The sequence below is a fragment of the Elephas maximus genome, chromosome X (genome assembly GCF_024166365.1).
Source record: "Elephas maximus indicus isolate mEleMax1 chromosome X, mEleMax1 primary haplotype, whole genome shotgun sequence".
In the NCBI taxonomy this organism is placed as follows: Eukaryota; Metazoa; Chordata; class Mammalia; order Proboscidea; family Elephantidae; genus Elephas; species Elephas maximus.
This window is the reverse complement of record NC_064846.1, coordinates 50,741,566-50,764,500: the sequence shown is the minus strand read 5'-3', so window position 1 is coordinate 50,764,500 and position 22,935 is coordinate 50,741,566. Positions and strand designations below refer to the sequence as shown.

Genomic DNA, 22,935 nt, shown 5'->3' with positions numbered 1-22,935 from the left:
TTCAGCATAAATGTTTAGGGACTTCTGTCTCACAAAGTACAAATGATATTTTGGATCATTCATGCTACTATTCCCCTGTATTACACTTTGAGAAATGACTGTTAAGAGGTAGCTAACATAAAAGCTCAGTCATATAGTTTACTAAAAATTCCCTACCTTCTTGGAAGCAAATAAATTAGGGACTAATCTTCTTTGGAAGCGACATGCCCCCTAAATTGCCCAGTTACAAGAGAACCATCAAGTTCCACGAATGCACTCCACCTTTTCAAGAACATCATGACTGAAATACCTGGCTTAAAAATTTACACAGTGTGATTAGTCATGTTATAAATTCCTGTAAATAGCAACCTCTGACAATACATATGGTTCTTTAACATGTCATTAATTACCAAACGAAGGAGGCAGAGAAACAAATAATTCATTGAAGAAACCCCTTGCACCACAAGATATAAAGCCTTCCAGAAAAAGTACTGCAGAAAAAAGTAGAAAAATCTAAGCCCCAAAGCATAGCAGGGACCTTATTAAACCAAAAACTAAAACCATTGCCGTCAAGTCAATTCCAACTCATCGCAACGAAACCGTACAGGACAGGGTAGATCTGCCCCATAGGGTTTCCAAGGAGCTGCTGGTGGATTCAAACTGCATCACCAGGGCTCCAGGGACCTTCAGCCACTGATAATTGTGGCTGCCAACTCTGGAAGTAGAAACTAAGTTACTAATGTTTTAGTTCTAAGTGTTTGAGTCCCCAGAGAGGAATGAATAAGGACAGGTGAAATTAGCACAGCCATTTTGAAGGAAATAGGGAGAGATCAAACCTCTAATGATGATCATTTTATTTTAAGCCAAAACAAAACATTAGACTACTGCAGATGGCATGCTGGTTTTGAGTTCATATTAAACATCCTAAGCAGTATAACTTACTGATTATATCTCCCATTAGTCCTTTTTTTTTTCTTTCATACTGTAACTTCTTCAAGCCACAAGGTTAGAACCTTATTTTAAGGGCTTGAAAAGAAAAAGTTTTTTTAAAGAAATCCCCAAATTAAGACCAACTCCCCAAATACTAAAAGTGTGACAATGCAGAAGACTCAAAATTGCCATCTCTACTTTAAGAAACAGGTCTTATTCTCAGTGAATGACTTTTGTTGTTGTTGTTGTTGTGTGCCATTTAGCAGTTACAAAGTTGGAAAAGGAGAGGTGGGCAGTGAGATTAAAGGGGGTGGTTGCAGAAGGACTCAAGAGACTAGAATCTTGGAGGGGATGGAAAGGATGAAAGAGAGGGAGGGTGGCAACTGGGGGAAGGAAGAACGGGAAAGGAAAAAGGAGAGAGCAAAACAGTTGAGAGAACTAGTGGAGGAAACAAAGGACAAAGAATTTAAATGCTAAAGATAACCTCCAAGGCATACTTGCATTTAGACGTTGTCGTTGCTGTTGTTGTTGGGTGCTATCCAGTCTATCTGACTCAGTGACCCCATGTGACAGAGCAGAACTGCCCCATAGGGCTTTCTTGGCTATGATCTTTGAGGAAGTAGATCCCCCAGGTCTTTCTCCCACAGAGCTGCTGAGTGGGTTTGAACCATCAACTTTTTGGTTAGCAGCCGAGCACTTAACCATTTGTACCACTAGGGCTCCTTGCATTTAGAAGAATCCCCCGCCCAAATTTTGGAGAAACAGAGCAAACAAAACTGAAGACTTCTGAAGTATGGTATTCATGAAAATCTGTTATAAGCATGCTAGTAATAAAATCAGCCATTTAAAGATCTCAAAAACTATCACTGTACAAGGAAAAATGTTCTTAGGTGCTATCGAGGAGGTTCTGACTCTATAGCGACCTGACAGGACAGAGTAGAACTGCCCCATAGGGTTTGTAAGGACCGACTGGTAGATTTGAGCTGCCAACCTTTTGGTTAGCAGCTAAGCTCTTAACCTCTATGCCACCCCAGGGCTAGATCTGGCTAATACAATTAAATTTTATTTTTTTTAATTAAGTCTTCAGACTTAACAAGAAATAAGGCAATCAATTTTATGTTTTTGAAAAATAAGCATAATTCTTATTTTTGTAATTTTCTTGTTATAAATTACACATGAAATTTACAAGTTTAACACATTAATTTGAAAAGTACTACTGGAAATTGTATCATTACTATCTGCTATTAGTTTTATATTTTTATACTTGTAAAGAAAAAAAATTAGTTTTATATTTTTAAAAAAATTAGTTTTATATTTTTATACTTGTAAATGCTGTATAGCCCCATTGCACAGAAATATCTGTATCATTCTCAATTATGTGCAATGTAGCTGTAACTTCACTACTCATATTTTCTATATCTACCCTTGAATGTTATTTAAAAACTATTCTCGGAATCAACTCGACGGCACTGGGTTGGGTTCATGAATAAAACTAAAAAGAAAATGAGCAATATCTCAAAGACAATCCAAATGTCAATAGGGAATCCCATATAACAAAATACTATGTATACGTTTTAAAAATGAGGTAGATCTATAAGTACAGTCATAAAAAAGATGCTTATGATATACAGGCACTTATACTTGCCTTCTAATGTGATGTAAATTTGGCCTTACTTTGAAACAATTGAACCAACCCCTACCAAACCCACTGCTATCAACTCCATTCCCATTCAGACCCTATAGGACAGAGTAAAACTGCCCCATAGTTTCCAAAGCTGTAAATATTTACTGAAGCAGACTGTCACATCTTTCTCCCGCGGAGTGGCTGCTGGGTTCGAACCGCAGACCCTTCTGTTGGCAGTTCAGCACTTTAACCACTGTGCTACCAGATTCTTCATCACAATCATCTTCACTGGCTGCACAAGCAGCTTTAAATCATTTAAAAGGCTTCTAGCCTTTTCTTGCACTAAAAACCAAAAAAAAAAAAAAACACCCAAACCCGTTGCTGTAGAGTTGATCCCAACTCACAGCAACCGTACAGGACATAGTAGAACTGCCCCATAGGGTTTCAAACAAGCAGCTGGTGGATTCTAGCTGCTGACCTTTCTGTTACCAACCAAGCTCTTAACCACTATGCGACCAGGGCTCCAAATAAGAACTGTATGCACCTGTTCCAACTTACCTACAAATTCTTAAAGACACACTCAGGAATGGATCTCATTCCTAACCCGGGACTGCCTGTGATAAGTGGAGGAAGGAAGCTACAGATATTCACAGCATCAACTCATTTGTTAAAAACATAGACATACACACAGTGAGAAGTCAGAAGGTCTATACTATTAACAGCGTTACCTCTGGGGATTAGGTCTGGGGAATAAGAAATGAACTTTACTATATTTTTATTAAAATAAATTAAAAAAATATAATTCATACTTATAGTAACAAGTTCAACAACAAAAAACAAATTAAACAGTCATGTCAACAATCCTCTCTCAGCCACTCCAGCTCCCCAGAAGTGACCACTGGTAAAAGTCTGCCTGTTTGTACCTTTCCCAAGCTTTCCCCATCTCTATAAAATACAAGTGCACAAATGCCATATTTAAAAAATTGGTTCACACAGTATCATTCTGCAGCTACAATAAACATTATTATACATACCTGTGTTTGAAAATGGTGCTAGAATGTCTGCAAGACAGAGTTCTTGAAGTGGAGGCTGCTCATCATAGGGTATGAGGATTTCAGTTTTTGATAGATAATGCCAAACTGAACTCCAACAAGGACTGTTGTAACCTACCTTATCATCAAGCATGAATGCCCAGTTTCCCACAATTTTAGCAATGTTATCAATCTTTCATTTTTGCCAACTTGCCAGGTGAAAATTATATTTGCAGTTATTAGTGAGGTGGAGCATCTTTTCATGTTATCAGCCACTGTGCTGGTTCCTTTAAAATAAATGCCTTGTTCATGGCCTTTGTCTGTTTTTATTTAGTAGGAATTCTTTGCATATCACGAACATTAACCATCTGCTAATATATGCTGCAAACATTTTCTTCTGCTCTGGGATCTTAATCAATATTCTTCTCCATACAGAAGTTTGACATTTTTAACATAATCAATTTTGTTAACATTTTCCTTTATGGCTTTTCATTTTCCAGTCATAAAAGTATTTACTTAGATTTTCCTCCATACTTTCATAGTTGGAAGTTATATATTTGATTCATCTGAAATTTGTGTTTGCGTATATGTAGGGTTCTAACTTTATTTCTAAAAGGACAGTGGTTGTCCCAATACTACTTACTGAATAATCTATTCCACTTCCACTGAAATGCCAACTTCATCACATTTTAAAATTCCATAAATACACCTTGATCTGTTTCTGAACTTCTATTCTCCACTTATCTTCTAGGCTTTTCCTGTACCAGTTCCTCCCTGTTTCAATTAAGAGATGTATCGTACACGTTAATATCTGTTTTGGTAAGTCATAAGAGAGGAAGGAGGCCTGAAAGATAATGTGTTAATAATTTCACTTTCTAATTTATATACTTTTGTATTGTTTAGCTTATTTTTTATACTGATTATGCATTACTTTTACAATAAAAGTAATTTTTAAAGTGAAGTAATCATAGATCAAAATTTACAAGTTCTTAACTTGCAATTGCCACAACTATTAAGAAACATCAGTATAAATGGCTTAGTAGGACTACAATGGAAGTTCCCTGGGTGGTGCAAATGGTTAAGCATGACTACTAGCTGAAAGGTTGGTGATTTGAACCCGCCCAGAAGAGCCGTGGAAGAGAGTCCTGGCAATCTGCTTCCAATAGGTCACAGCCTTAGAAACCCTATGGAGCAGTTCTACTCTGCACACATGGGGTCTCCATGAGTTGGAATCGACTCTACGGCAAAAAACAACAGGACTACAATATCAACAGGCTACAGGTATGCTGAGCTGTCACTCTACCCTCTCTCTCTTCCACTCAAGAATGATAACAGCTAACAATTACATAAAACTTATTTGCCAGGTATTATTCTAGGTGCTTTATTCATTAACTCATTTAACTTTCACACTAACAACCCTATGAAGGTAGGTACTATCGTTATCCCCACTTGACAGAAGGGAAACTCAAGAAAGGTTAAGTAACCTGCTCAAAGTCTTATACCTTGTAAAGGGTGGAGCTGGGATTTGAACCCAGATAGTCAGAATCGACTCAATAACAGCTAACGACAAGTCTGTCTCCACATTTAATGCTCTTAATTGCCTCACTAGGCTGACAAATACAAAGTTTTAGTGAGAATGAAGACAAACTGAAATTCTCATATACCAGTGAAAGTATATATTGGTATAAACATTCTGGAAAGCAGTATTTTGAAAAGTTGAAGAAGTACATATGTACTTTAATCCAGCAATTCTACTTAATGGTATATACTCCAGAGAAATTCGCACATGTGTACAAGATGTTCAGTGTGGCATGGCATGGCACTTGAAACAACCTAAATGTCCAACAACAACAGGAGAATACAGATTCTTAAAAGTGATATAGTCATGCAGTAAAATACTATACAGAAATTTAAAATAAACTTTATCTACATTCATGAACGTGGATAAATCTCAAAAACAACGTTGACCAAAAAGTTACAGAAGAGTAAGTACAGTATACCGCTTATGTAAATGTTAAAGATGTAAAATATTACAAATCATTTATGGCCATTGTTACATTTGAGTGTGCACATAAACATACATTGGAAAAACATACTAACTTCAGAGAGTGATTATCTCTATGACGGGAAGGATTGGAGACTGGGAAGGGATACAAAGAGATACCTGTAATGCTTTAGTTTTTGTTAAATAAATATCTCTTTTAAGAAAATACAGCAAAATGTTAACAATTATTAAATCTTTGGTGGGTACATGGACAGTGGTGTATAATATCCTCTGCACTTTTCTGTCTGAAGTATTTAATAATTTAAAAAAGAGGGACCGTTTAATGTTTTAGAATAAAAGAAAATAAGAATACGTGCACTTTGAAAAAACAGACACGCTACTATAGACCAACTACAGCTTTTAGTCTTCCTGTCCACTTAATTGGTTCCTTTATAAAAAATTTTTAATTACAAATTAACATACACTCATACAAACTTTGGAAAAGAAAGCGAATCAGTGTGTTAGTACAGCACTTGAATCTACTATGATTCATATATTTTAAAGTATATCATTTTGAAAACATCCATACTTATTAATAAAAAAAACAGAATCAAAACAACTCATACGTATAAAGACACCACAGTAGGTCACTGCTGCTCTAACACAAAAAAAAACCTAGATGGTCAAATCCATATACCCTGGTGGTACAAAAACTCACAGCTTGGGTCCAGATCCCTGGCCTTCCTGTTAGGTTCCCTCTTGAGCCAAACACCATGGAAGGCAAAAATTATGTAAATAATTTTAAATAACCAGGATTTTACAGTATTATTTATAACATGGAATAAATGGAAATAAATCATCTGTTCTTCCTTAATTAGGCTGCTTATGGCCAACTCACTCAATGGCATATTAGGCTGCTATTAACAATGAAAATATGAAGGTATTGCAACACCAAAAAATTCCCAGAGTGGTATTAAATAAAAAAAATTGTATAAACAAGGATTACACAATTAGGGAAAAATATGGATACAGATATGAAGGAACCAGTAATATCAGTTATATTACGGTAGTAAAATTGAGTGAATTTTTCATTTTTAATTCCTCTAATGCTGTTTTAATAAATTTAAAGTTGCTAGTATTTTTTATATTATAAAATAGTTAGCTAAACTATATCCCTTTTGTGTAGCTATAATCCACAGAAACTTTTGGGTTTATTTTTTATTTCAGATCTCTCAATCGTATTGCTTTAAAATCAAACTGGCAGTCAAAAACCAGAAATTCAGCTTTTTGTTCTGAACCCCTGCTGAGAACTTGCGTTTCCACCCCAGATATGCTGAATCACAATCTACGTTTTAACAAGATAGCCAGGTGATTCTTTAAAAAAAAAAATTTTTTTTTCTTAGATATAATTAATTTTGAGAAGCACTGCTCTACTAGTGGCTCTCAGAATTGGTCCCTAACCAGCAGCATTAGCATCACCTGGGAACTTGTTAGAAATGCAAATTCTCAGCAGGGATTCAAACTGGAATAAAACTGTTTAAAGCCCTGCCTTTGCTTCAGGGAGAGGCAAGTCTAGGAATCTCTCTTCCTGTTTCTAGATCTGAATTTCTAAGAAAAAGAGCCCACCACTCCTCTGTCAGTTTGTCGTACTGTGGTGGCTTGTGTGTTGCTGTGACGCTGGAAGCTATGCCACTGGTATTTCAAATACCAGCAGGGTCACCCCATGGTAGACAGGTTTCACCAGAGCTTCCAGACTAAAACAGGAAGAAGGATCTGGAAGCCTACTTCCAAAATAATCTGCCAGTAAAAACCGTATGAGTAACAGTGGAATGTTGTCTGATACAATGCCGAAAGACAAGCCCCTCGGGTTGGGAGGCACTGAAAATATGACTGAAGAAGAGCTGCCTGCTCAAACTACAATTGACCTTAATGATGTGGATGGGGTAAAGCTTTAGGAACCTTCATTTGCTGATATGGCACAACTCAAAATGAGAAGAAACAGCTACAAAAATCCTTTAATATTCAGAATGTGGAATGTTAAGTATGAATCTAGAAAAACGGGAAGTCATCAAAAATGAAATGGAACGCATACACATCAATATCCTAGGTATTAGTGCGCTGAAATGGACCAATATTGGCCATTCTGACTCAGAGAATCATATGGTCTACTATGCTGGAAATGACAAATTGAAGAGGAATGGTGTTGCCTTCATCATCAAAAGAACATTTTAAGATCTATCCTGAAGTACAATGCTGTCAGTGATAGGATAATATCCATATATCTATAAGAAAGACCAGTCAATGCGACTATTATTCAAATTTATGCACTGACCACTAATGCCAATGATGAAGAAATTGAAGATTTTTACCAATTTCTGCAGTCTGAAATTGATCAAACATGCAATCAGGATGCATTGATAATTATTGGTAATTGGAATGTGAAAGTTGGAAACAAAGAAAGATCAGTAGTTGGAAAATATGGCCTTGGTGATAGAAACGACACTGAAGATCACATGATAGAATTTTGCAAGACCAATGACTTCTTCATTGCTAAAGCAAACCGATGAAATGATGAAATAAAAGAGCTGAACAGAAGATTTTAAAGGGTGGTTTGAGAAGACAATTATAATGAAATGTGCAAAGCCCGGAGTTATTAGAAAACCAAAAGAGAAAAACACGCTTGGCATTCTTCAAGCTGAAAGAACTGAAGAAAAATTCAAGCCTTAAGTTGCAATACTGAAGGATTCTAAAGGGAAAATATTGAACAACACAGGAAACATCAGAAGAAGATGGAAGGAACACAGAGTCATTCTACCAAAAAAAAAAAAAAAGGTTGACATTCAATCATTTCAGGAGGTAGAATATGATCAAGAATCGATGGTATTGCAGGAAGAAGTCCAAGTTGCACTAAAGGCATTGGTGAAAAACAATGAATAAGGAAGACTGAAGAAGAATCGATGCCTTTGAATTATGGTGTTGGCGAAGAATATTGAATATACTATGGATTGCCAAACCAACGAATAAATCTGTCTTGGAAGTACAGCCAGAATGCTCCTTGGAAGCAAGGATGGTGAGACTACATCTCACATACTCTGGGCATGTTATCAGGAGGGCTCAGTCCCTGGAAAAGGACATCATGCTTGGTAAAGTATAGGGTCAGCAAAACAGAGGAAGACCCTCAGTGAGATGGACTGACACGGTAGCTGCAATAATGGGCTCAATAATTGTGAGGATGGCAAGGACCAAGTGGTATTTCATTCTTTTGTGCACAGGGTCACTGAGATGGAACCAACTCGACGGCACCTAACAACAAGAGATACAGCATAGGTACTAAAGCAAAATGGACTACAATATTAGTCTTAATCAAGTGAGTTCTATTCTCCTCTGCTACACACTAGCAGCATGACCCTGGGCAAGTCACTGAATCTCTTTAAGCCTCATATTCCTCAACCCCTGATATTATGTATTCATGCAATTCTCCGTGAAAGGCAAGTGCCTGAATATTCACCTCAGATCCTAGCCCCTCCCCTACCTCCTTACCTCCTCAACCTTGTGGAAAACAGTGCTTAGCATTGGTCTCTACCTTGCTTAGTTATCTAGTGCTGCTACAACAAAAATACCACAAGTGGATAGTTTTAACAGAAATTTATTTTCTCATGGTTTAGGAGGCTTACTAGCCTTACTAGCCTCCTAAACCGTGAGAAAATAAATTTCTGTTAAAGCTATCCACTTGTGGTATTTTTGCCGGCTCTAAAAAAAAATTTTTTTTTTTTCATAGGGGAAGGCTTTCCCTCTCTGTCAGCTCTGAAAGAAGGTACTTGTCTCTTCAGCTTCTACTTTCTGGTTCCTTGGAGATCTCCATGTGTCTTGGCATCCATCTCTTACCCTATCTCTCCTCTGCTCATTTGTTCAATCTCTTTGATATTTCAAATGAAATTGACTCAAGATACACCTTACATTAATCCTGCCTCATTAACATAACAAAGATAACTCATTTCCAAATGAAATTATAATCACAGGCATAGAGGTTAGGATTTATAACACATATTTTGTGGGGACATAATTCAATCCCTAACACTTGCCAAGGGCAGACCAAACACTGAAGAGGTGAGTCTATCCATAAGGACAAAAAATAAGTGTACTCCAAGAAGAGAACTACTATTTGTTGAACCACCTGTATATCTAGGACTGTACCAAGCACTTCATATATGCTACACTGTACACCTTCCTGAGTCCCACCACAGACACACAGTAATCAATTCCTGGAATAAGCTGGGGAAATCTGCATTTTTAATAAACTCCCCATGTGATTCCTAAGCACATTCACGTTTGAAAACCAAAGGTCTAAGGTCAGTGTTTTTCAGACTGAGAATGACAATTCACTAGCGGGTTGTGATTTTCATTTTTAAAAACATAATAGTAACCATCTGAGCTCACAGCATACAGTGGGTATTCTTTGTCATTTACTCTGTGTACTGAGTAAATTTACAGTGAATCACACCCAAAACGTCTGAAAAACACTTGCTAGGCCTTATAGACTTAGAACAATGCACAATAAGGCAAAAAAAAAAAAAAAAACCTCCAAAAGTATCTAGAAAAATAACAAATGCAAGAAACTTAATCTCTAATAATCTATAGTAATAAAGGGCATTATGGTATAGGTAATTTGTTTAATTTGGCCAAAAAAAACCCATGACACTATTTTAACCAATAACTTAAATATTCTACTCCCGTTTTGTTTAACCGTGAATAAAAACAAGTAGAATGGACAACATACCAAGCTCCACTATTGCCTTTGCCAGACGGGGGTCAAAGCTAAAAAGAGAAAGAAAAACATGATAGCAGAAAGAAGATAAGTAGTTAATTCTTAACTGAACTCCAATCCCTGGATAACTGAGAGTAACCATCCATTAAAACAAGGGCTTGGAACTGGTTTGTTCAGGTCTGAATGCCTGCTGAGAATTTGCCTTTCCATCCCAGATATACTGACTCAGAATCGACATTTTAACAAGATCCCCCAGTGATTCTTATGCATAATAAATTTTGAGAACCACTGCTCTACCAGCAGTTCTCAGAATTGGTCCCTAACCAGGATCATTAGCTCACCTGGAAACTTGTTAGAAATGCCAATTTTCAGCAGGGATTCATCCTATCACTCCTTCATTACAACACTCAACTACTGTATGTGGGGCCCCATTATCAACCATGGCTCATCAGTCCCGACTACCCAAAATCTTTATTACACCATCTCTTCCCCCACTCTCCTTTTGTTTAAAACCAAACCACAGAGTTATGAGTAACTAGGGTCACAACTCTACCTCTCCGCGAAGGGTAACAAGAACAAAAACAAAAACCCAACCCACTGCTGTCCAGTCAATTCCAACTCATAGCGACCCTATCGGACAGATTAGAACTGCCCCAGAGAGTTTTCAATGTTGTAAATCTTTACGGAAGCAGACTACCACATATTTCTCCCGCGGAGCAGGTGGTGGGTTCAAACCGCCCAGCGCTTCACCACTGCACCAGCAGAGCTTGTCCTGTGAGGTGAAGACACCCTGATTCCCAAGCGGTGCCAAGAGGACGGTGCGCCGGTGTTTCTCTACTCCAAGGCGGGAAAAGCAGGGTACCCGGCCCTGCAATTTTCCCCGGAGTGGAAGTGGAGCTCCAGCCCGTGCTCGTATTGGCGGCCGATGGGCGCGCGCCCTGGGGCTCTAGCCCGAGAAGCTTGCCCGCAGCAGCGAATAATAAGCCCGATCCACCCTCACCTCACGCTGAGCCGGGATGGAGCCCCAACAAGTGCCTCTTTCGAGAGGAAGGGGGTGCACGTCGAGGGGTAGTAAAACAGCTGCCCTAACCCTGGGTCACTGACCCGAATTTTCTGCGCCGCCCGGCCGGGGCCCAAATCTGGAGCTCACACGCGGGAAGAGCGTAGTGGAGGGCAAAGCCCGCAGACGGCCGGGCCAAACGCAAGCCCTACAAACTTACCTCAGTGACAGCCGCCGCCGCTCGCTCTCCCGCCCCAAAGTAAACCGGTAGGCCTCGGAGACCCGCAGGGGCCGACGCGAGCAGGAAAGAATCAGCCTCGTCAACGGGCAAGTTCCCACTGTGGCCGCGCGAACCCAGACCGAGGCTTAAATGGGGTCGGCCTAGTTAACTAGAAAGGGCGGCCATTGACCTGGACTGGGACACGCTCGGATTGGTTGATTCTGGTCTGGCTTCCAAGGGGACTTTCCTTTGATTGGTCAGGAAAGTCAAGCGGGAACCCGGAGGTGGGGGTAGGGGGAAACAAAGTTGTTGCCAAGGCAACAGAGACGCAGAGCTCTCCGCAATCCATTTTCCTGAGCCTAGCAAGGGACCGGAAAACTGATCAAGGTGAGGAAACCCAAACCTCAGGAGGGGGAAAGACGGGGTCCTCAGATGCCGTGGCTATCAAAGAAACTAGGGAGAACTCTGAATACTTACGACTCTGAGAGATACCGCCCCCAAAGTCACAGGTTGCAGGTTGAAGAGACTGTTCCCTACCCACCACCCCCACCACCCCCGTCCTAGACACTAGAAGCTGTTTTAACAAAACTCCGTCTACCAGAATATGAGTGAGAGATGGGCCTGTTTTACCATACAGGGGATGGGTGTTGACCGAGTCAGAGGGCCGAAATGAGCATCTGAAGTCCTATTGACGCCTCTTTTCTCGGCTCACACACACTTGTTGGTTCTCCACTCCCATCCAAAATCGCGAATTGGACAGTGAAGACCGTGTTGCCTTACAGGTAGATCTGGGTGCTCTAAGTTTGAGCAGCCGCTGTACCTTCTGTTTTACATGTACAGGCATGTTTTCTCCTGAACCAGCATGCCTTGGTTGGGATATATTTTTCAGGGGCCATAACCTCGTCCAAATTGAAAAAATTGGCCCGTAACACTTGCTACGTGAACAATGTCCTGTGTGAGAGTGTGTGAACGCTGAGACGTTGAGGGTTCCCAACAGACGTTGATCGGATTGGTTAAGGAGGGGGTTGCAGTCAGACCCTTGCTTAGTGGTAGTGTGGAGCTACCTACGAAGACTTGCGACTGAGAGTAAGTATTATATGTGAGGAACTGTGTCAAAAGGAAATCTGTGGGGAGAGAACAGAGTTTGACCGGAGAGGTAAGGGCGGGGGGCATTTTTTCTAAAAAGTTTCCTGTTGTGATAAGGATTCAGAACAGAAGCTATCTCTTACAGACTTGGGGAGAAAATTTCAAAGTACTGAAAGAAAATTTGCTGCCTCAGCTCCTTTTTAAGATAGTGGTGGAATGTGAGGCTGAAGCAGAGAAACAGGGAGGGAGAAAAATTGTTAACAAATGTATTCACTTTGCCTAAAATGATACACACACACACACACACATACACACACAACCAAACCCGTTGCGGTCACAGCGACCCTGTAGGACAGAGTAGAGCTGCCCCATAGGGTTTCGAAGGAGCGGTTGGTGGATTCAAACTGCCGACCTTTTCGTTAGCAGCCTGGCCCTTAACCATTGCACCACCAGGCTCCAGCACTTGATAACTCAGGATGATTTCTCTGGAAACTATGGATTTGCCTCTCCATGTAAAAAACTCAGTTTTCAAAAGAGAGTGGGATGGTAGAGACCCCCTTATGAATAAGTTGGTTAAGATAAATAATAATGGACAGAGGAAATAAGAAATCAAAAGTGGTTCATTTCTTGACCTGAATTTAGGTTTATGCAAGATTTCAGATATTTTCAAAAACCATCTTGAATTAAATATATTTTAAATTTGTAACAAAAACTCTCAGCCCCCATAGTTACTCATGACTTGGTACATTTGATGGCAGTGAAAATTAGAGACCTAAAAAAGGAAACCATTCTTGGTGTTGTAAAGCACAGTCAAATTGAATTATAATGGGCAGGCAATCATTGATGAGTATTGTCTAAAAATGTAAAAAACCAATTAGCCAATGTATTATAATTTAACTCAGACGTAGGCAGAGATGATGTTTACTTCTGTGTTTTCAGAAGAATTTTAATGCAGGAATTGCTAAGTAAATTGTAAATAAAGATGCAGAAGAAATGCTATATTTAAGAGAATAAATGGATTTTGAATACTTTGAAATTATTCAGTTATAAACAGTACTTTACCTAGGAATATGTTTTTACCTATTTAAGTTCCCAAAGGATACTACTTATCAATTCTTTATTACCCTGATTTCAATAAGCATCATTTCTTTTAAAATAGTCTATAATTCAGAGTTTTCACTAATTTAAACTAGGCTTTCCTCCAATAAGTCAAAATCAAATAGCCATCATTATTGACACTGTGGATGGAGGCAAATAAAATAGAAAACATGATCCCAGTCCTCACAAAACCAGAGTCTGACTTGATTCCACGTTTACTGGTATTACTTCAGTGCCATGGGCCTGGAGCTGTCCTGGTTGAATATTTTTAGTCCCTAACTGGTTTCCAGTGTTTCAGTAATGGGCTTAAGCTCACCTCTATCTATGAAGGTCCCAAGGACTCAGGCTGATGTGAGAAAATCAAAGACTGTCTGGAAAATGCTGCCATTGGCATTAACCTAGCAAAGAAGAGTGAGAGAAGGAAAAACAAAGGGCCTAGAAAATTTATTTTCTAAATAACCATATCTCAAATAAAATACTTAGCAATATATTTTATTTTTAATTAAACTCTTATTTGAATTTTTTTTAAGTTTATTCTTGGCCTATGTTTCCGTCTGGGGCTTGGACCAACAAACCAGTGCTGGGAAGTGCTGTTTTTATTTTTCATTTTACAGCTGAGGAAACTGAGGCACAGATATATTAAATGACTTGGCCAATGTCACACGCTAATAAGTGGTGGTGCCAGATTCAAATCTAGACAGTGTGACTCCAAGATCATCCTTTTTTTTTTCTAAATCATTACACTATACTATCTGAGTACTCTAGGCAAAAGGAAAAAAAGCATTCCAAGGCACAAAGACAGGAAAGTATGGGGTATGCTTAGGAAGCAGTTTGTTTTTTAACAGAATGCTGAATACATGTAGGAGAATATTAGGAGGAAGGGCAGAAAATTAGGTTGATGCTGTATCCTTAAGGGCTTTGATTGTCAGACTTAAGATGTACTTAATGTATATAAAATTTAAAAATAAAATATTGCCCTACAAACTAAACTGCATAGTTCATAAAAAGATACCTTGCTTTAATTTGTTTTTCAAATACGATCTGTTTGTATCTAATGAACTTTAAAAAATGCTTTTAGTAAACTTTAATGAATTATTCTTAATTTGTTATACTCCTTAAAAAAACTAGTAGAATCTTCATTTCCATTGAATTTAGGATATTTTTTTCCAAAAATTTATATGCTTTTCTCTTTTGATACTTCGAGCTATTTAATTATTCATAAAATATTACAGATTCTTTTATTCCTCAAAATATATCAGCAGACTAGTTATGACTTATTTTATGTTTACAGATTATTATTACATTTGATACAATAAAAAGTATTTTTGCTAAAATGCTAATTTTATTACCTCACATTTTCACTCCTATTTAGCTATAGTATGAATCTGTGCCCTTTTATATCAGAATAATTTGGAATTTACAAGTCTAATTCTAATATGCTTCACATCATAAAGTTTTACTATAAATTATTGTGAATGATTTGTTTAGCAAACGTACTCAAACATATACATCGTAAGGAGTGGCATCCCCTTCAAAGTAGTCACTTTGAGAGGCTGTCTATTCTCATGATCTTACTATTGCTCAAATTACTTTTGGAACAATTCTTTTAGAATTTCTTGAGGCCTGTGGCACATTCTTTTGAATATCCTCAAAGTTGCAAATCTTCATATTTTGAAAATAGCTGTGATATCTAGATGTATTTAGAAATCGCTTGGAGACAAAATCTGATGCGTAATCAACCTGAGTAATATCAGTGATACTGATTTTCTTGGTGATACGTATGAAGGCAATTCAAAAGAAAACTTCCAAAATATTTTGAGCAATGATAGCATAATTTAAATCAGTGTATAACCTTCCAAGGTGACTAGTTTGAAGTACAACATTCATATGAATTTAATCATGCTTCATTCAGTATTCATCAACTACTATGTGGCAACTTCATTTATTAAAGACATTCAGCCTACAGGCATAGCTTCCCACTGTCTGCACTGCTCTGGCTCTCACCTAATGAGAAACAGGCAAGAGTTCCTTCCCAATTAATGGGTTGTTGTAGGTGCTGTTGAGTCACTTCTGACTCATAGCGAGCCTGTGCAGAACAGAACAAAACACTATCCGGTCCTGCGCCATCCTCGCAATTATTGCTATGTTTGAGTCCATTGTTGCAGCCGCCGTTTGTCAGTCCATCTCACTGAAGGTCTTCCTTTTTTTCACTGACCCTGTACTTTACCAAACATGATGTCCTTCTCCAGGGACTGATCCCTCCTGATAACAATTCCAAAGTACATGAGACCAAGTCTCACCATCCTCACTTCTAAGGAGCATCCTGGCTGTACTTCTTCCAAGACAGATTTATTCATTCTTCTGGCAGTCCATGGTGCATTCAATATTCTTCACGGACACCATCATTCAAAGGCATCGACTCTTCTCTGGTCTTCCTTGTTCATTGTCCAGCTTTCACGTGCTTGTGAGGCACAGCTTAGTCCTCAAAGTACCATCTTTGCTTTTTAACACTTTAAAGAGGTATTTTGCAGTAGATTTTGCCCAATATAATACGTCATTTGATTTCTTGACTGCTGCTTCCATGGGTCTTGATTGCTGACCCAAGTAAAATGAAAACTGGTGGGTAGAATTTAGAATTAATATGCTTTCCCTAAATCCAATATCCAGTGACTCACTGAACCATAACCTTCCTTTATAACCTCCAACTGTGGGTGCCAAGGTCACATGAGTAAGCTTCTGATGTGGTGCCTGGTTTGTTCTCTCCTTTCCAGCTGAGACTTTGAGCCCTATCCTATTCTGAACCTCCATCTATTTGCTAACTCTCCAACAATCCCCAAGAACTGGACCCTGCTTCCTATGCCCCCATCCATGGACCCTAAATAGGCATCTCTGTGATCAGGACTATTCAACCTTTCTGCCCTGAAACACTGCTCACGTCCAGAAAAGCCTTGCTGCCATGTCCTTGCCAAAAAGATGAGACCCCATTAATAGAAATTCTTATTGCTACCTCAGACATTATATCTGGGGCTTCTGAACATCCTTCTTATGGTTTAGCTTTATAAAAAAAAAATATAGGTCCCAGTTTATTCCACTCTCACCAGCCAGTCATTGAAGCCTTATGATCAAGTATCTGTGGGTACTGGCACTATGGGATAATAATTTTTTTTTATATAGCTTTTCACATTTTAACAAACTCTTTCAACCACATTGCATAATGTAACCATCACAACAATTTTGTAAGGTAGGTAGTACTGAAATAATAAAACAATTTCTCCTATATTTGTTTTTTAAAAGTCTTGTTGCTTTTACAATCTCAAATGAAAATACTAATTATATTATTGCATTTGATATCTGGATGCGTTTTTCCCTTTCACTGTCAAAGGCAGAAAATGTTTCAATAAAATCTTTGCTTTTACTGTTGAGTAAATATTTAATGAACACATTATCAACTAGGAATTTGAAAATATAAACAGGCGCCTCTTTGTTTAATATGTGTCAATTATTCATTTCCATAGCAGGCTACTAGACCATACTGTGAGAGAAGATTGTTTTATCACCTTTTACTTCACCTTTTCCAATTTAATGAGTTTCCAGTGTAATGAGTTTTAACATTAGCTTATTCTACATCATTATTAGAAGTGATATTCATACCCAGAAAAATCAAACTTTTAAAGGACTAATAATAGCTGACATATGTTGAGTGCTTACTGTGTGCCAGGCAGCGTTCCAAACGTTTTTACATGTATTAAGCTGTTTACGCTTGTAACAATCCTATGAGATAAAAAATAGCCACTATTATTATCCCCATTTTGAAGATAAGGAAAATGAGGTACAGAGAATTTAAATAATATGTCTGAAGTCACAGCGCTAGGAAGTAAAGGATGGTTACAAATCCAGGTAATGTGACTCCAAAGGCCTTACTCTTAACCACTGTGATATACTGCCTTGATGACAGATGTACAGGACAATTTAATTTGTATTTAGTACCCTCAACATCTTTAATAGGCATTAAGATCAGTTTACTATTTCAAGAAAAATAGTCAAAATAATAGAAAAACACTATAAAACAGAAGATTTGTAATGCATGCAGATAGATTTTGACATGTAACTGTACCATACAAATTTACTGCTCTAGGCACAACTGAAAAGTTTTTAGTGGTTCATTTAATAATAGTGCTAAAGAAATGTATTCCTGTGAGTAAATTTTATAAAATAATGTTTAAAAAATATCAGCAGAAGGCTAGAAAAGTTTCCTACTATAATTATGCCCAAATCACTAATAGGCCTAATTCTACAGTCTTATTCAGACAATTCATTAAAGTCTAACACCTCCAAGATTTTTAGAGATCTTGAATTTCTACTCCAAACTTAACTGTAGAGATTTTTTTTTCTTTTTGTAGAGATTATTTACAACACTGATATCTGGATGGTAGAGTTATAGGTAGTTGTGATTTTCTTATTTATGCTTTTAATGTATTAGTTCCTAAAATTTTCACGATAGAGATACATAGTATTCCTGTTATACTCAGGAAAACAATTATTTTATTTTGTATGAACTTTCAGAAAAGCCAATGAACCAACCCATTAGAGTTCTAAGTATTGAAATAAAGCAGAAGGTACAGGCATACCTGAGGCAAAATTGAAACGAGTAAAGCTTATTGGAGGATAGACCCCAAAAGACATCCTCTTCCGTTCACTAAATAAAATATACAGCCTAGAATACATACGGGGCCCTGGTGGCACAGTGGTTAAGAGGTCAGGTTGCTAACCAAAAGGTCAGCAGTTCAAATCCATTAGCTGCTCCTTGGAAACCCTGTGGGATGGTTCTACTCCGTCTTATAGGGTTGCTATAGGGTCATATGAGTTGGACTTGATGGTAGTGGGTTTTGTTTTGTTTTGTTCAGACAGCATACATAAAACAGATAAAAAAAAAAAAGGTAACGTGAAAAAGTAGGTTCCCAAATAATGATGTCCAATCTATATGACACTGACATGTACTGTCTCTAGAGATAGGGCTCAAGAGTCCACATGTTTAACCGACTTCCCAGGTGATTCTTAAATACACTAAAACCTGAAAACCAGTGTAGTAGGTGCTCAATAAATGCTTGTTAGATTAAATATGAACATTTAAGAAAACAGGATGAATGCTTCAGTTTACTTGCTGCCCCAGATATATGAGTCAGCAAAATACATGCATCTGAAGGAGTTTACAAGGATTTTCAAAGAAGAGACAATGAAATGACCCAGGGAAGGTCAGGAGATGTGACACTTAAAAATTCTTGATGTCTTAAATAAAACAGAAAAGTAAAATACCTCTTTCTGATTACCTTCTTCCTCAGAATATGGAATCTGAAAATACAGAAACTGAAAATATGGAAACTGAAAATGTGGAATCCGAACATATGGAAATTGACACTGTTACTTCAGCTCCTGCTCTGCAAGCCCTCTCTAAACTACTGTACCCTGAAGACGAGGCTGATTTGGAATTTGAGCAGGTGGTCATATACTTAAAGATAAATTAGTTCTATTCACATTAAGTTATAAAACTGTGTTTGAACAACTTGTTCCAACCTTGCAGTGAGAGCAGGGCTATGTCATTCAATATATACGCAGGAGGTTTCAAGGCTGATTATGCATGAGAGTATAACCTCTAGTACATTTCTAGCTAACATAATTACATTTTTTCTAAACCACCTGAACGCTGAATAGGAAAATAGTTCTGTAACTATGGTAGCAATAGCCACATTTCAAAATGTTTGTCATTTATATTTATGGCCAAAGAATGCTTGACAACCAAAGCAAGAATGGTAGCTAGGACTATTTAAGCCTAGATGGTATTTCTATAAAACAAATATTTTCAATTATATAATACTGATTGGACCCCAAGTACCAGTCCCCTTAATGCTTTTTGTCTACCCATGAAAACAAAAGAAATATTTTGAGACAAATAATGGGACAAACTAGCTTCAGCCTACTAAAATTGGTTTCTGCATACATACTCAGCTACAGCTGTGGAGTCTAATTAGTTAAGCAGCATTTGGGATCGGAACAGGTAACCCCAAGTGGACTTGAAGCAGCAAAATGGGTTTCATTTTTGCTAGGAGAGTTCCCTGAACTGATTTTTGGCCACTCCAAGGTCACTGCCAGTATTCCCAGAATGACAAACACTTTCATGTAACCCCTGCTCTCCGCTCTCCTACTCCTTAAATATCAGTGAACTTTGGCTATCTTGGAAACCCTGGTGGCGTAGTAAAGTGCCACAGCTGCTAACCAAGAAGTCAGCAGTTTGAATCCACCAGGCGCTCCTTGGAAACTCTATGGGGCAGTTCTACTCTGTCCTATAGGTTCGCTATAAGTTAGAATTGACTCAACTCGATGGCTGTGGGTTTGGTGGTTTTTTTTTTTTTTTTGCTATCTTATTACCTATGTGAAGGCAAACAAAATTTGGGGCAGAAATTTCATTATCCTACTGCAATAGATCCATTTGCTTAGTATAATTTTAATGATGTTTTTCATTGTTATGAGCAGTTTACCATGAATAAACAATCTTCATGACCATACATATCAATTTACTCTTCTCCCCAAATTTTTTTTTGCCATAATGTGGAAAACCAGGTATAATATGAAAACATAGCAAGTTTAGTGGCTTGGAATGAACACTGGATTGGGCTTCCTCCTTCCAGAAAGAGCTTTGATGGAAACAGCAGAGTCAAATAAGACATGAAATGGAAATAAAATTTATAAAAGACGGGAGCTGAGCTTGGAATTAGGATCAGGAACCAAGAAATTTTAGTCAGGAAAAAGTCTTAGGAGAGGCTGAGCAAATATAAATCAGGAGGATAATAACGGCATATACAACAAATAGGACACAAGAGAAAAAATTAGAAGCAATGTAACAACGAAGTTAGGAACACAAGCTCATTTTTTGCTACCTTAGCTGAAATAACAAAACAATCATTTCTGGAGGTCACATCCTGGGAATGATAGGGCTATGTGATATAGAAAAAGTAATTAAATTAAGTATTTGAGAAGCAGTGATCTTGAAGAAAGGGAAGTGGCAACTTGTAACTGGAACAGATTCAGAGAAAGGATTTAACCTGTTGCAAAGCCTGTTCCCTTAGGCATTTGTGTGTGGAGAGGTTTATTTGCATCTAGTGATGTTTCTAGAGGAAAAGATGAGTGCTTACGAGAACAGAAAGACTAGGATCATTTTAGTGTGTTGTACAATTTATAGAGGAAAATTACTATAATAATGTATGATTCTGTATATCTGGGTTATAAGCAATTTTGAGAAAATTGGTCATTCAGATACTGCAGTACAGTTATCATTAGAGGGTATAGAATTAGAGTATCAGAACAGTGGGAGAATAATTAATGTTTCTAATGAACTATTAAATTTTCCAGGAGAGAAACTGCTTTTCATTTTTCAACATGTATTAATCTCAGGAGCTGTGGAATGATTACAAGAGTAATGTGTTTTTGAGAATACAGTCTCTGAAAACAGCAAGAGAAGTGCTGCATACACATCGGTTCATTTACACTATCCCCACCATGAGTTGGAAAAGAGCATGCCTGTTGTTTTTTAAACTTATGAGAGGATCTTAAGGCCTCTGGGAAATAAGGTTCACCACTCTTCGCAGACATTGTAACAAAGATGTTCTCTCTTCCATGTTGTAAAGTGGCAGGAATTGCGATAATAAATTGCTCAGATAATTGGATATGAATTCATGGTAAAGGCTCAAATGATATTCTTATAGAAAATAATTGCCAGATGGTTTTTATTGTCTTGTTCTATCTTTTCACGTGAAATTTTCATTTTTAATCATTTATTTTTGTTAAGTTAATACATTGGAATTCCCCTCTGTTCTGATATATGGATCCAATCATCATTGTTCATGGAGAACATACCAATTTTTTTCAGGAATGTTCAAGATCTTATTTCTACTATTTTTAATTCTCTGTGACATGAGGCACTTGACAAAATAGGAGGTCCTCATGTTCCAAGAAAATGCTTTACCCTGATTGATTATTGGCATTCTGGTGATTGGTAATTTAAGAAAAGTACTACAAGTATATATGACCTTAGTGATTTAAAAAAAAAATGTCCAGAATACTGCCTTGGGATTTCCACATAAAAATGCCTTAGCTGCAGACATAGCACTTTTGAAGCACCTTTTTGGAAAAGAATAGTTACTGTCTCAGACACTGTTGAGATGTTATAGATTAATTTCTGATTTATAGCTGTTGGAATAGTTTAGCATAATAAAGACCCAGGTGAGCTTTTCCACCAGCTTTCAAGGACAGACACTATTCCCTTTGTCCAAATAGGGCATTATAACTTTTGTACATTTGAAGCCTTGGGACTTGAGGGTAGGGGCCTGAGAAAGGGAAAGCTAGAGGCACTAGTTTGCCAGGATCCAAGGAGGAAAGAATTTTTTGACTGCCAGCAGTGGAATGAATTGGAGCTGCAGAGTCTGACATCACAAGAAAAACTAGTAAAAAATTAAAATTTTCTTGAAACATCAAATGAGGTGGTTTTCTGCTATACTGATGGTGTAACACGTGTTGTACTTAGTTGAAAAGACAAAGACTGTTCTTATACTGTGAGTCAGAGGCAGTCCTGTGGGATGTTCATGCTTGGGCAGAAGATGGCAAAATAAATTTGCATTGTATGAAGACTGAAGTTGGGGTTACTGTTCAAATCTACTAATTCAGTGTCAAGAGATGGTGGGACGGGGACCTATTTCATACCCACAGTGGACAGAAGTAAAAGCAGTTATTGGGGCATTTGAATGGGTCATTTGGAGTCTAAATACTTAGACTTCATTTAGTGGTTAAGTTTTATTTCTATAAAATTTTCCCATACATCTAACCTCTACCTAACTAAGACCAGACACTACTAATATCCCATGGATATCAATGATCTTATACTAACAATTCTAACCTTCATAGAGATGAAAGTGGCTCATATTCTTATCCCTGTCCTTCATTACCCCATTGCCATCGAGTCGATTCCGACTCATGGTGACCCTATAGGACAGAGTAGAACTGCCCCATAGGGTTTCCAGGGCTGTAATCTTTCTGGGAACGGATTGCCACATCTTTCTCCCACAGAGCGGCTGGTGGGTTTGAACTGCCAACCTTTTGGTTAGCAGCCGAGCGCTTAACCACTGCACTGCCTGGGCTCCTTCCTTTATCCTCGAGGATACATAATTCAC

The 22,935-nt window shown here is 37.9% G+C and overlaps 2 protein-coding genes across 6 annotated transcripts in view; one reads left to right on the top strand and one right to left on the bottom strand.

Moving 5' to 3' along the window:
- The window catches only part of NUP62CL (nucleoporin 62 C-terminal like), a 107,604-nt gene extending 95,886 nt beyond the window's left edge, over positions 1-11,718 (bottom strand). For 2 of the 3 annotated variants that reach the window (XM_049872478.1, XM_049872480.1), the window contains exons 1-2: positions 11,534-11,718; positions 10,326-10,363 (exon numbers count right to left, since the gene is read on the bottom strand). The gene's annotated coding sequence lies outside the window, so the exon portion shown is untranslated. The remainder of the gene's footprint in view (positions 1-10,325; positions 10,364-11,533) is intronic. The other variant, XM_049872479.1, reaches the window with a different exon arrangement.
- Positions 11,719-11,861: 143 nt separating this feature from the next.
- The window catches only part of DNAAF6 (dynein axonemal assembly factor 6), a 124,353-nt gene continuing 113,279 nt past the window's right edge, over positions 11,862-22,935 (top strand). For 2 of the 3 annotated variants that reach the window (XM_049872004.1, XM_049872005.1), the window contains exons 1-2: positions 11,862-11,920; positions 19,057-19,212. In XM_049872004.1, coding sequence (XP_049727961.1) covers positions 19,060-19,212 — 153 coding nt within the window. In that variant the 5' untranslated portion in view covers positions 11,862-11,920; positions 19,057-19,059. Of the gene's footprint in view, positions 11,921-12,281; positions 12,316-19,056; positions 19,213-22,935 lie in introns of those variants that run through there. The other variant, XM_049872006.1, reaches the window with a different exon arrangement.